Source organism: Bombus fervidus, chromosome 3 (genome assembly GCF_041682495.2).
Source record: "Bombus fervidus isolate BK054 chromosome 3, iyBomFerv1, whole genome shotgun sequence".
Classification (NCBI taxonomy): domain Eukaryota; kingdom Metazoa; phylum Arthropoda; class Insecta; order Hymenoptera; family Apidae; genus Bombus; species Bombus fervidus.
The window spans coordinates 17,206,809-17,221,912 of NC_091519.1; the positions used below are offsets into that span (position 1 = coordinate 17,206,809).

The window sequence follows — 15,104 nt, forward strand, 5'->3', positions numbered from 1 at the left end:
ACGCGGGAGTTTTTCACGAGTCCGTCTGTTTAATAGCCCCGCTGTGTACTGCGTGCTCGAGCAACATTGGAAAGCGGCTTAACCCTCGAGGACCCTCGACTAGGTACGATCGACCGGCGTTCGACGTGTGCGCGGCCGCACACGCGTGCCACCACGTGGATCAGGAATACGTTACGTTACGGCTTCGTAAACGCGCGTACGTATAACGTACAGAGGGCGAGTCTAAAGTCTAAAGCCTCTCTCGTGTCTCTGCTCGTCTCGTTCTTCTTCTCTTCGTTATCTCTCTCTGTCTCTCTCTTTCACGAGGGACTCTGGAGTGGCTGCAGAATTCCTAAGGCGAGCGAGCGTTATTATATCGCGACGCAACAAAAATTCGAACTTCGCCCTGCTTTCTGGCCGCTTGCCAGAACGACAATCTTCGGGGCTGGCCTCGTCCCTCCGCGTAAGCCGTTGTGCAATCGTGCGTGCTCCGCGATACATATTTTCCCTGGCAACCCTTTGTCTCCTAACTTTTTCCACCGTTTCTCTCCTGTTCCAAATCCCCCATCCCCATTAATCGTTCCTCTCCACGTTTTCATCTCGCGTCAGAGATTTCTCTGCCTGTAGTCCTCTGCGTGTCACCTACGCGTTGTAGCTTCTTTCTCCAACCAAGTGTCCCTGTCTTGCTCTCGATCGTTCGCCTGACTGGTCGAAAAATCCCTGGCCTCGCTAATTCCGTACAGCCACGACTCGTTTATTTTCGCTTTACAACGGACCGATCGTCGTTCTTAATTTACGAGACGACAAGCCGTACGCCTGGACCGTAGGTCATCGTACCCTTTATTTCCCGAATAAAACGCGTCTCACGGGCGATCCGCGAAATTTTTCGCCGATTTATGCGACCATTATCTCCGGCCTATCGAGTCTCCAGGCCTTTGATGATTCGTGGCAGACGTCCGTTCCCTGGCACCGCTTCTTTGTCTCGATCTGCCGTTGACTCGACGGTTTGGGAAAGAAAAATAGCGGGGCGAAAGAAGAGAAAGGGCGAAGCGCTCGGTCAAGAGCCGTTTGGGTAACAAGCAACCGGAAACGATGTTTCCTCGCGCGAAGATACAACGCGATACACGCGATTTCCAGGCTCCCCTGGTTGCCAGGTTTCCTCGTAACGCTTTCCATATTCTTCTGTGCACGAGGCTTCTCGTATTTTTGGAAGCTCCTCGTCCATTATTCAACGCGGTGTACGACGCGCAGAAGCGATCCTGGAGACACAGGGCCCTTTCGTATAAACTGCGCCACAGAGAAAGGAAACTGAGGAAAGAAAGACGAAAAACGGCCGAAGAACCCGCTAATTGACGTCCCACGAGAGACCACGTTGTTACTCTTTGGCAACAAACGATGGAGAAGGGAGAGAAAAGCGTTCCTGGCCCAGCCTAGCCACCGAGGTTCGTTCGTTAATTATCCGGGCGCAAAAAGGAGGCCCGGTGTGTTGTAGTTTCGAGCGGAAAAAGGAGGAAGCGTCGAAGTTGCTCTCGACGAGCGGGAAATTAATTAGGCGGGGAAAGGGGTGGAGGGTGGTTTTCAGCGACGTTGGAAGAAGAAGCCGCTTATTCTCCAGGTAATTCGTCACGTGGACGTTTAGACTGCTAGCAGAGGGTCGAAGCAGAGACACTACGAAGGTTCTGGTTGACGAGCTCCTCCAGGAACTCCGACGACGTCATCCGTCGGCAATTTCAGCTACACTCGAGACGCAGACGTACACACAACCTATGGTGGCCCGTGTTCTGCCAGCGTCGCTCTGGTGGTTTCGCCGAGCAACCATAAGTGGAGATCTCGAGTGGAGTACAGAGTGTATACCGTGTTTCTCCGTCGTTCGACCGATTTCTACACCCGTTCTCTTCCTTGCTATATTCTACACGCTGACGGTGGTCGTCCTCGCTGGATTCCATTTGATTGGCTCGTTACGTCTAAATATAACGGAATTTCGTCGGCACGGATCGCTGATTGCCTCCTCGAGAATCATACGTCGATTAGAGTCGCGATGAGTGGCGTGACGAATCTGTTGGAAGAAAATTTGCCGTGATTTTCGAGGCTAATCGGAAGCAGTCGAGACACGCGACGGTCCTCGTTGGTCGCTGGTTGTATAGTTGGGATCTCGAGTAGCCTGGTAGCTCGTTTGCATATTGCTCGTCCACTTATGGCTCAGGAACAATGGGAAAGTTGAAATTTATTAGCCGGAGTTCGCATTGTCCGGATTACCAGGGTGCAGACCGGCAGACTTTCAGATGGACGCTTAATCCTCTCTCTCTCCGTTCTCCTGCAAATGTTTCCCACTGGTTTTCGTTAATCTCGATTAGAAATTATTTCTTTTTTTTTTTTTTTTTTTCGTATAACAAATGTCTGGTAGCTTTGTAGTAATTTGCCGCTACAAAACGACACGGTTCTCCGTCGAACACGTTGTGTTTGTTGGAATAACAAGGATACACCTGTAGGACATTGTTCGACGAGACAACGTGTCGATTATATCAGAGTCCATATCGCGCTCCCAACTTTACAATTCCAAACGTATAGCATCCGCAAGAATGGAAAATAATCATTGATTACGCGTGTTTTCCTTAATAACAGGGAGATGGCCGCGGTATAATTTACAAGCTCGTCAAAGTTTCTTTTAAATAGCACGAACAATCGAGTTACGAAATATCGTTGTTGTTTTTGGCAACGAGAAACTGGCCATTCCTGTTGAGTAGATGATTTACAATTATTATACGACAATGTGACGATTACGTCAAGTACTTACATCGGACTGTAGCATTATTCACCAGTCGTAGACACTTACTCGCTCTTTGTGGAAGCATGTAAGACGGATAAATTATGCTCGGTGGATGGTCTCTTCGACGACGATTGTGCCGTGGATTCGCATTGGGCGGTCTCGAGTGCGGCTTGTGTTCCGCGGAAACCACGCGAAGGGATAGTCCGTGTGTATTTATACACCCGGTACGCTGATTCACCGTGCTTTTCATTAGAACTCCGTCTCCGTCGCGTAAACCTGTGTCGGCCGAAAGTGGCCAGAATATGGGCCACCTCCGCGGTTCTCAACGCCATCGACCGGTATTCTCGTGACCTCGATTAAATTCGATCTCGCGTGAACGTTAAAAAGTGGAATTTGTAAGACGAGGTTTATTAAGATTTACTTTAGTGAAAGTTAAAGCAAAAGATATTTATATAGAATCGTATTACGATGACACTCGGTGGAGTTACGGTAACGTCACGCGAATGTCAATTGTCAGTGGATTTCTATTTGTTGTTAAATTTTGTCAAAACCGTCGAAACTAAAATTTAATGTTTTACGATGTTTCATCGATATCCGAAATTATTGAACATCCAATTGTAGTATTTAGGGGCTAGAGACACGCTTGTGAAATTCTATTAGTATAAAACGTCGAATTATAAATTGGAAATTTGAAAGATTCGAGGGTTCTTCGGTGTCACGAAGTCGCGTGCCACACCACGAAATAAATGCCAGCCACTTGTAAATTAGGACAATTCGGGGCGGGCAAATGCAGGAACGATGTAACCGTAGGTTTGTTTTCTTTGGACTTGCATCGAAGGGGCCGCGTGTGCACGGTATACACTGCGTAATGCATTCTTTCAACGAGTCACATTACCCGGCACACCTTCCTCCAAACAATAAACTCTCCGCTTATTTATCTCAATTTCACTATACGCGTGCATGGAGATTGGAAACTCAAATTCGTTAATCGATGCAACAAGAAAAAAATCAAAAACCTCGCCAGACGTGACCGCGTTTTGTCAAACGAGCTCGCAGTTATCGAGATAGACCTTTTCCCTGGAGCATGGTGCCGGTGAAACGCGTTGTAAATTCCCTGCGCAGCTTCGATAGCGAACGATTATAGTCACGATACTTTTTCTCTCTAACCCATCTTTTATTTTTTCGTTTCGCGTTTCACACTCCATAGGTTGCCGCACGTTGCTAGCCTCTCCCATTCGTATTTCACGCGGGATTTATACTAGCAATCCATTTCGGAATCTAATATTCGTCGCATCAGTTTTATCGCGGGCTTGATTAAATTGGTTTACAGGCATGCGCAGGTGCGTTGTTTGTCGACGGTGCGCGGCAGTGGCCCGTTTGTAAACGGGTCGAAGCGGAAGTGGAATGGAAAGAGCCGCTTCGAATGGGCCGGTACACGAGCCGACGATAATTATTAATATTGTAGCGGATATATCGTTGGCGGCGTCGGATTTCCGCGAATAACCAACTTCGTCTACCTTCCCCTCCTTCCTCGTTCCTCTTTTTCTCTCGTTTTACCTCCACTTCTGTTTCTTCTTCCACCATCCAGTAACTTGGATTCGCAAAATTTGAAACGTCTAAATGTTTAGACCGATTCATTTCCTGAAATCATTAATCTCCGCATTTCCGTTACATAAATTTTTCCCGGGTCGCGCTCGACCCTCCCCTAGTAGCTAGGCGTTCCGTTTATTTATTCACGTTAATCGTTTACACGGCCGGCGTATCGTATCTCCTCGTCGCGAAATGATTTTCGACGTCGAGGGCTGCGTGGCACCAATTAATTCCAGCCGGAATTATGGATGTAAAGTACGCACCGGCGAAACGCCGCTCGGTTCTCGAAATAACGCGAACGTTCCCGTAAAATCCCTGAACACGTCCTCTCTCTCGTTTTCTCTCTCTCTCTCATTCTGCCCGCGACCGATAACTCGTAAAAATGGTCGATCGTAATTCCATGGGGAAAGCGTACGACTTTTATTAATCCTGGCGAATTTATCCGTTTGCTTGCGCCTGTAATACGCCAAGACGACCGAGTATTTTTGTTCCTCTCGTCAAAGCCGCTCTCGATCCTCGAACCCGTTCCTTCTTGCCTGGGTGGTCGAGCGAAAACGCCGTGTCAATATGTCAACATCGTGTGATTAGAATATCCGTTGTATTAGCGTTAGAGACAAATTGGGTCGACTTATCGATTAGAAGAGCTTTTCTCAACGTTTCATTTATACTTTGTCGAGATTAGAACAGAATTCGATCGATATTTCTACTATTAGGAAATACGTTCGACAAAGTTCGGTAGAACGATTCTCCTATCAGGTTACTTCGCTAATCCTCATTTGCAGAATTGACAAATCTCAAAATGAACGTGTAATTCCACCTAGGTGTCCAGGTGGTTGATAATTTTTGCAAGAAAACGACATCAACGGAATCAAAGAATCATAAATCGGTGCAAGAGTCACGAAGTTACCTAAAATATTCTGCTCTATACGCTAATAACATATAGTCGTTATTAATACGTAAATAATATGGAAAAAAGAAGAGACTAGCGTTTTATCGATCGAAAAGAATACTTTTATCCTCACCGCTGTAAGTATACATTACCTTAATTAAACTCTAACACGGTTCAGTGAACAGACTACTTCACTTTTTCGGCAAAAGTTAAGGTAGTTGGTGTTCAGGGAATCAAGTTGGTCCTGGTACGCGTCCACAGTGGCTGCGCGTGTCGTTCTTTTCGGGCTTAATATTTCAACTGACCGATAGAGGGTCCCCGAGGGCCTGTCGCTAACTTTCATAACTCATCGCCGCGTACCAACCCTTTCCGGGGGAACGAGAGCAAGCGAGACAGCAGGACACGACGCGGCGCGGCGCGGCGCGGCGAAGGGTTGCGACGCGAGGCGCGTTGAATCAAACTCTAATCCCATCTAAATCGGGACTACGCGATAAATCCGGTATGATTTAATTACGAGTCGTCGCGGTGCTATTCCCAAGTATTTAATTTAATCACCGATGTTAATGCACCGACATTAATCTGCGAAGTTGTTGCTGTCGGCTCACCCTGTCCATTCAGCCATGCCGAGGTTCTAATGAATTTCTTCCGTCGAAGACGCGAGACCACCGATAAGTTTCACGGCTAAATTGACCGGGAATGAAGTTAACCGTTTGAGAACGGTACGCGCTTCTTGTGGTATTCGTAACCAGCACGCGGGACTTGACTAATTCCGTGTTTGAATTCGGAGGATCGTTGAAACACAGATCGTAGAGATTGCCGGAGGCCAGGTCTGTAGAATCGGTAATTTGCCACGCTGGCAAGAAACAGATGTTGAATGGGCGATTCGTGATTAGAAGGCAGATCGGGCAGTCGATGGACTTTATCTAAGGACTTGATCGAATTCCTAAAGGTAGATGGAATTAGTGAATGGACGCTCTCAATGGGACTGTAATTGGAATCTAAGAAACGTACAACTTTTATGATAAAATAATGTTCATTATTGTAATAAAGAATCGCGTTAACAGTAGCTGGAGTAGTCATTATAAGTTAGATTTTGGAGCAGAAGGGGATAAGAGATAAAGGATAAAATCTGTTAAATCAAGAATCAACTGTTATTTCTTTCGAGCGTGTAATCGTAACCCATCGACATCGTGGCAACGGTCCAGGATCTCAACAAGATCAAATAATCCATGGAAGAAGAAAAATACAAATTTGGAATCTGTTACGACCGTTCGCGGAGAGACGCGGTCGCGAGGAAAACGCGTCAGCGAGAGGCGTAAATTCTCGCTAATTCGTATAATCGATGCCGCGAATTAGTCGTTCCCCTGTTTCGGTTAAGATAACAGAGCTGGTTCAATAAATTTAACGCTGTATTAACAGATTAATATAGTTTGTATATTTAACAATAAATTATATAATAATAAAAGCGTCACAAATTATTTAGCGATGAATACAGTTAATGTGTTACAGAAATTCGACCCGACTTTATCTCTCAATGAATTCATTAGACTAAGCGACTTTAATTTCAATCGTCAGACCTCTCGATGTATGTCGCTTGAATCTTCAAATGATACTGATTGCCCTTAGATCAATTCTTTGTCTTCTTTGGGAGACGACTCCCACTACGCTCGGGTCACGCCACCGTTCGCGCTTATGATCACGTATGCCACCTTCTTTGTGTGCATGAAATAACGGACCGAAATTGACGTTTCTGGAACTCGCTGCTTGGTGACAACTATACGCTTGTCACATAAAATAAAAAAGAGAAATCGAAGACGAAAAATAAAAGATAAAAATAAAGAAATAAAAAGAGAGAATTTATTTCTTAGCACTTGGTTTACACTAACTACAATTCACTTTTGAACTCCAACCGCGACTTTTCAAGATCGAAGCTCTTACAACTACTTGACTTTCGGCGGAATCCGATTCTTTCTCTTTGTCATCCCTCGATATCCCCACTATCCACGCGTTTGTTAGGCGTTCTCGAACATTCGGCGAAAGGACCGTTGGGATATCGAGAGTTCATTAGGCACCTTCGCTTCGGCGACACACATTGTCGCCGTGGGCCGCCACATATTTATTTCCGTCATCAGCCCGTCGGTTCCGAAGCGCGGCCTGATCCCCGATGTGGACTGAGATGTGGTTGATGTTACAAATTCGTCAGACTTAGCGACTTTAATTTTGTTCGTCAGACCTCTCAGTTAAATGCAGTTAAAATCTTCAAATGATACTGATTGCCCTTAGATCAATTCTTTGTCTTCTCTGGGAGACGACCCCATTACGCTCGGGTCACGTCACCGTTCGCGCCTATGATCACGTATGCCACCTTCTTTGTGTGCATGAAATCACTGACCGAAACCGACGTTTCTGGAACTCGCTGCTTGGTGACAACTATGCGCTCGTCGATACATTGTGTATTTTCTGTCGGGCAGATAAGACGATCTGTCTGCGACGCTGTAGAGCCGCGAGCGACGGTTAGAAATACGACCTATACTAAGCTTCGTGGCGTAACAGAATCATTTATAAATATCATTTATTTCAGTCGAATTGAAACACAAACAGATGGTATAATTTTCCTTACACGTACGGTACTCGTGAATCGGTAAGTAAGCTAGAATTATGCAACGATTAAAAAATGATAAGGCGACGCGTTAAGAAGGAAATCGCAGTAAGCGAGCTCATCCGAGACATAATTCAACCCTATGATTCTGGTCGCCTGAATAACCAAGAGCAATCAACCACGGGAAGATCATAAATCAAGCAGCGATTCTACGAGCAGCAGTCGGGTAGTCTTAAGCTGCATTATTCATGCAGCGTGCAGAAACAAACTTCGGGCCAAGTTTCACGTTCAGAAGCTTCATCCGACAGATCAAACAGCATCACGCGAGCAACCCTTTCTCCGCATTAGCCCCCGCGAATCTCGCTAATGTCTCGAAACGAAAACGTTTCTGCTTGGAACTGAATCGAAGAGCCAGCGAGGTGGTAGCTAGAAATCGATAGTGTTTACAACGATTCGAAGGGTGCGTGCATCGGATCCCCTGGCAATTAGACGATCGCGCGAACGAAGAAAAGGATAAACGACGGGTCAAGGCGGCGCAATCTAATTCCAACCCCCCATGCAAATCGAGGCCCTTAACTAGCTGACGTTTCAACCCTTGACACTCGCCCTCGCGGCGCCATGGGGTCGTAACGCAGCAACCGGCCCGGTTCCTTCGGTTCTCCTGACTTAAATTAACCCTCGACCGCTTTCCAAGCCCTCTTTCTCTCTCACGTCACTCGTTATTTCCCCGTTTCCTGGTCCCGGTGTTGCCTGCCGCTGCGCCTGGGTCGATTTCAACGACCCGCGCGAAATTACTCGCCACGATAATGGAAGACATTGCAACAGCAGAGTGAACGTCGATGGTGGCAATTTTTCGAAATTTTATCGCGCTTCTGTTAGCTCGCTAGCTAATTAGACTGTGGATATTTATACACCTATGGGAAATTTAAATAGATGAAACTGTACAGAATGCGTATAATATAAAAAAAAAAAAAGAAAAAAATGTATGAAACATTCAACATAGAGTACTCGTTGTAATATATCTAGTAAAGATAATCTTCTACGTAGATACAATTTGCGTAGTTGCATTTATAAAGGTATAAATTTGCATAAACATCCTTATTCGAACTATAATTAGTAAAACGAGGAAAGTGTTTACGTAGATCGCTTCGTAGATAAATTTTACGTTCGACCTGGAAAACATTGGATCCGAAAAATTTCATTCAGTGGATACGAATGGAAACCGTGTCAGACTGTTAATCAGAGCCTGACGGAGCAGCGGCGTCACGGTGTTCGCAAACAGCGATTCAATCGGATTCCTTTCTGGGAGGCGTTCAACAATCCCACTCGGAAATGCGAAGTTGCCGCGAAGAAAGGAAAAGCTCGATCGCGTCCCGGGTCGCGGTGCAACTGCATTACCATATCAAAGGGGTCTCGCGATATCGCGAAACTCTCGAGCACTCTCGATCCAACTACCGCGCCGTTTCTTCCGAGCATTGTCACTTTCCTCTCTGTTCTCCTTCCCCTTTCCCCGTCCTAATTCCGACAAAGAAACTTGCACGATTGCTTCGAGGCGGGAATCGGTCGTCGTCCTTGTCGTTCGAAATGGGAAACAAGAATGGAAACGCAGAACAAACAGCGAGACGCGGCCTGCTGTCTGTCCAAACGGCGAAACAGTCGCCGTAAATTTCGAAAGAAAAGCGTAAAGGGTGGCGTGGCGTCGGCACCGGTTGGGAACGGTTTCGGGTTAAGCCGACCGGACCCACGCGCGCCAGGGTGTGTCGTTGCCTGTTCACGAATAAATGTCGTCGGAGTTGTAATTGCAACGAGGCGTAATTAGTTTTGGAAATTTAATTATTTCCGGGCGGGGTACGCGGCTACGCGCGCGATAAACGCCGCCGGCGGAAGCCTTTCGACGAAGAATTATCGGAGGACTTTCCCACGTAGCAGCCGTTAATCCTGCTTCGAGCAACCTCGAACCAATGGAAAATCGTCGAGTTTCGAAACCTCCGCACCTCGACGCGCTTTCATCTCGCCCCGCTGTCTCTCCTCGGCTTTTCTACATCGCGTAATCCGTCGACAAGCGTCATTCGTTGCTTTGTTAATCAACCTCGAACGCCTTAGGACACGTCTAATTTGCGGGCTGGCGGCGAGCCGCCTAGACGAATGCGTGCGTACAGTTTTATAGAGAATCGATTTCCAGTCGGTGAAGAAATTGCCAACGAAAGTCGGGGGAATACGCGATGAGGCTATTACTCGTGTTTAAGAAAATTGCCTTTAAACGTCGTATTATCGCATGAATTCTTCAGACGGTTTTAATCTATCCTACATAGGTACAACGTGCAGCTTAACGTACTTTAAGCGTCGAGAAGAGTTCTCCTCAACGATACGAGAAAAAAGATAATATTGCTAACGTCGCTTGTTAGATTATGGCTTTTAGACGCTCTTGTGACACGGTAAAGTCTCTAGATCATGCAGAAACGTACGTACGTACGCTTCGTTCAGAACAGTGTTTGCATAGCTCGTAAAAAGGTCATTTTGTTTGCACCATACGATGTATTTATTTTTTAACACATAGGACAAGAATGAAACGTAATCGCTAAATGCGCAGTAAAATTTTCCAGCGCTTTATCGCGATAGAAGTAACTTTTTGTACGAGTCAAGATATATTTAAAAAGATCTGTTTCGTCTGTTATCAAAATTAATTCTCTCGTGCGTTAAACGCTGGCTTTTCCATATACGAACCTACAAAGTCCGTGCTCACGTAAGCGAAACCAATTGTTCAAGGCCATCCTTGAAGGTTTTCGCTCTCGTAACATCGATTTCTCACATTTTTACGCCGAATGGAACGATCTCGCGTTAACGCGTGTTAATTGCCCCTGCCACCGTACACTTATCCACGTAGTTGCACATGAGAAAAAAAAAAAAAAGACTGCAATCGTAAATATTCGCGATTGACGGTGCATAACGGGTGAATGCAAATCGCGAAGCGGTTACAAAACTTTCTCATGCGTCACCGGCATTCCTTGAACACACGTTTCCGCGCTTTGTCGGTGTGACATGTGTACAGAGCGAGATACATAACCGTGGTCCGACGCGAGCAAATATACCGTTAGTATTGCGAACGGGACTATTGCTTTTCTCCTACGGACTTGTGTTTCCATTCGAGATGATGAAGCATATTCGAACGATTCTTTCCTATATCCTGTCGAGATATGCGAGAGACGTTGATAAAACAGCTAGCGAAATACATGAATTTATCGAAAAATTTGAGGCACACTACTGGGAGCAATCAGAGGATCGTTCAGCGTATTATTGTGATTTCTATATCTGTTCCTTGTGTCTGCGTCTCTTTCTGGTGACTGTCTTAAAGTCGATATATCGATAATACGTCAATCGCGGCTTTATACAGAATTTTCTCGCATCTCGATGTTTCAGTAACAAGTCGTATTCACGCGTAACGTAACATCGATGATTTCATTCTTCCCTCAAACTTAATAAATTTAATAAAGGATCAAAGAATACGATTGAATGGAAAGACGCAGCAAGGTTAATATAATAGAAGCTTTCGTAAGAGCTGCAATAGCTCTGGTAATCTTTAATTGTTTTCAGCCATGCGTTTAAGTAGTCACGTAGTATAATAGGATTTATCGAGACGCGAAAGATGTTGGAAATGGTAGAAAGCAAGGTATAATTGCACAAAAGAACGTTTTTACAATGCTTTTTGTATATTCATAGCGCACGAACTGATTGCTTTGTACAGCGGCCGACTGTCGCGTTACAACCTCCGTTTATTGGAAAACACCGGTGAACCAATATTGATCCTGCGAATAGTGGAAAACAGTCGATGTAACGTGCGTAACAATACCGTGATACGATTAAATATGTACCTATGGCAATTCAATTCTATTAATTTAGACGTGCGAGCAGCCCCGTATTTATCCAACCATTCTCCCCTGATCAGCCTATTACATCGAACAAACAAGCGCGCCAACCTTTTTGTCCACGCTGTAGATATTATGTAAACGCGCGTCGATTGAGTTTTCGGATATTCATACACGGCTCGTAGCTACCTTTCACAAACGGACCAACCTCGAGGTGTTTCGATCCACGAATGCAACTTAACCTTTAGTGGGAACAAACTGTAAAGTTTCTTTGCTCGGCACCGACTATTCTTTTGACGAAGGGTGACAGGCACCCTACTCTTCGTAAGCGAAGGGTGTGCTCGATCGAAAGGATGCCCATGCGTGTGTGTTTTCTGTAGACGCGTGCTTCGCGATTGCGTTTTCAGAAATTAATAGCCAGCCTCGGTCTGAATTTCCGCGCTCGTTGTATCCGCTGCCGCGATTTCTAAGAACGAATGCGCACGACAGCTTGAAAAATTTATCCAGTCCAACCGGTGTTACCCCGGTGTGCGCTAAACCGTTCCCAGTCAACCGGCCGTCTTTTCAAACGGATCTTTACAAAAGCTGTCTTTCTCTCCCGAAGCTTTGTCCAAGACCCCCCGACATACCACAGACTGGAACCTTTTTCCGCCCCTTTCCCGTTCATGAATCTTTGAGAGTTCATCGCGGAACCTGGGAATCAACTCTGTCTTCTTTTGTTTCGACGGTTTTGGCGTTCCGTCAGCTGGGAACAGCGTCGGAAGGACGGAAGAACGATCAATGAGATCTTTTGTACTTATACAGGACTCGTTGATTAGAGAGATCTCCGTGGGTCTTGAGAATTTGTAGGTGGCACGATTTTAAATATGGCAATTTGGAATGTCGTTCATCGAGATGTAAATTTCTGATCGTAAAAGAATTTCAACGGTAAGATTATAGAGGGAAAAACGATTTCGTATATGAACGCGTTAATTATAGCTTTGTCCACTGAAATACGTAGTCACGAGAGGCCGAGCGTGGTCAATTAATCAGAGTGATTAAGTTTCAACGAATTGATTGCTATTATACGACTGCAGCTCGTTCTATAGCGAATAAAATTGCGTTGAAACTGAGAAACAGCAGGAATACAAAAACTGTATTTGCATTTTCTTATTTCTATGATGGCGGAACATCAACGAGTCGATCAATTTTCTTTTTACATCTCGTGTCCATTAAATTCTCCGTCCATTATCCGTGGGAAAAATAATTCTCTCAGGAGCGAGAAAAGCAACAGCTTTAAGCTCCTTACCCATTGGTAAAGAGGTTTGTAACGAAGTCCATTTTTCTCGTTCTGTTTCAGCAATCATGGCGCATTTCTTTTTCCTGGCTGCGTTCTTCTGGCTGAACACGATGTGCTTCAACATCTGGTGGACGTTCAGGTGAGTCTTGCTCCCTTTTGTCTGATCAGCTATAGGGTGCAAAGAAAGAAGATGGGTATAGATCTGTGGCGGAAGATTTCGCCGCGTGTGTACTCTTCCGTGCGACTGCCCTCGAATCAAACGATTGTACCGCGTTAAGATTTATTTCATCGAACCGTCTTCCTATTTTTTCTTTTTTAATTTTTCTCCGCTCGAAAAGCTCCTCGTCTTTACACACGCGACGCAAACGTTTCGGATATACTTTTGAAAAATAAAATACACGAGCAGCCGTCACGTAGCAATTAAGCGTCCGTTTGGTGGACGAGTCCCGTGAACAGGGTGATGAGGTAAAAATTATGAAAATTCGCGAAGCGTAATTGGCAGAGAATTTCAGAAGCGAAACGAGGTTGGTAACGGGAATGTCGAGGCCCCTGTCCCGACGAGAGAGAGAGAGAGTAACTCTGGTGGTTTGTGCGTACGCCGTTAATTAACACCGGGTTGCAGGTTATCGACCTGGCCGAGTTTCGCGTTAGTCGCGTTGCCTCGTGTCGCATCTTCGATCAGAAGGCCACCACTCGTTACCTCGCAATTATGCAATTGCCACGTAATTACGCAACCTATAACGCGCTCTTGGCAAATAATTCATCGCGTTCGCGGCGAAATCGCTCGCCAAGCTATCGAACAATGAGAATTATTCCATTACAAAACTATATGCTTCATACGATAACGAACTCAGTTTCTGGAGCCGTTACTTTTTTCTCGCGACTATGCTGAAGCAAATTCTCGCGGAAAATAATTGTTACGCGATATTAATCCGAACGGTCGATGAACCTAACTTAACTTTGAACGTTCTCATGGCCTCTTCGTCCAATATGCGTTGCATTAAACAACGCTAATGTCGCCTATTGAATTATCATAATTCATTATTATCCGGTAATAACGGTCGCTAACAGACTATGGAACTCGCGGTTGACCTTTACCCGCGTGAAACGGATAGAACGCGCGCAGCACCTGCGAGAAATTACTTCTGGCGGTATGTTTCGCGGTGAGAACGCGTTACAGCGAACGTGAACGCGGGTGCGAACGTTGAGGTGGTTAGAACGATGATCTCCACCGGAGTAGCAGCAGAAGATCGTTAGTGGCCGGATCACGTTTGACTCGAAGGATCGAAAGGGGACGAAGCAGGCCGTCGCGTCGTCGCGGTGAGAGATGGGATCAAGATCACTCGGTCGACTGGTTAATGCGATGCAACACGGTCGCTATAACGGGCCCTCCATCTCTTCTTCTTCTTCCTCTTCTTCTTCCTCTTCTTCTTCCTCTTCTTCTTCCTCTTCTTCTTCTTCTTGTTCGTTGATTTTGTCGACTTTTTTTCTTCCGATACTGCCGAGTGGCTCATTTCTCACCTTTTTCTCTCGACAGCCTTCAACTTCTTTTGTCTCTTCGTTCGTCTTCCAAGTCTTGCTGCTCGTGTGCCATTGTTTCTCTCCGTTTTTATCTCTCCTTTGGTTTTTCTTTCTCTCTTGTTGAGTTGTAACATGTAAAATATTTCACTTCACTAGCGAAATCTGTTCGATCGATCGCGTATTTCTTGATCAGGTTTCGGCGATATCGTTTACTAATTTTGCAATACATTGAGGTTTTTCGTAATGACGATAATAATTAATTATAAGTGATTCGTTTTTGGAGAATTATATAGCCGATCGTATCGTTATTTAAACGTTCGTGGATTAACAGCTGAAAAAACGTAGAGATTCAAAATTTCAGTTTTCAAGGAAATTTCAAGTTTCAAGGATTCGAAGATTAAGAAATTCGAAAGTTTAAGTATTCGGACAATGTTTTATTTTATTTGTAATTTACGTTAATAGCTACATTTCACAACGGGCTTATCTCCGATCTACCATCGCGGTGTTACACGGTACGCTGCGTTCGCGAAACGATTCAAAAAATAGCTGCTCCGACTGGATGCATCCGCATCAATGACTCCGACTTTTCTCTGTGCCCCGAGCGTTGTACTTTTATC

The 15,104-nt window shown here is 45.3% G+C and overlaps 1 protein-coding gene across 1 annotated transcript in view; it reads left to right on the top strand.

Moving 5' to 3' along the window:
• Mthl1 (adhesion G-protein coupled receptor methuselah-like 1) overlaps positions 1-15,104 on the top strand; it is a 155,199-nt gene that overhangs the window by 45,218 nt on the left and 94,877 nt on the right. The window contains exon 4 of the mRNA XM_072000643.1: positions 13,027-13,105. Within this exon, the coding sequence (XP_071856744.1) occupies positions 13,027-13,105 (79 nt within the window). The remainder of the gene's footprint in view (positions 1-13,026; positions 13,106-15,104) is intronic.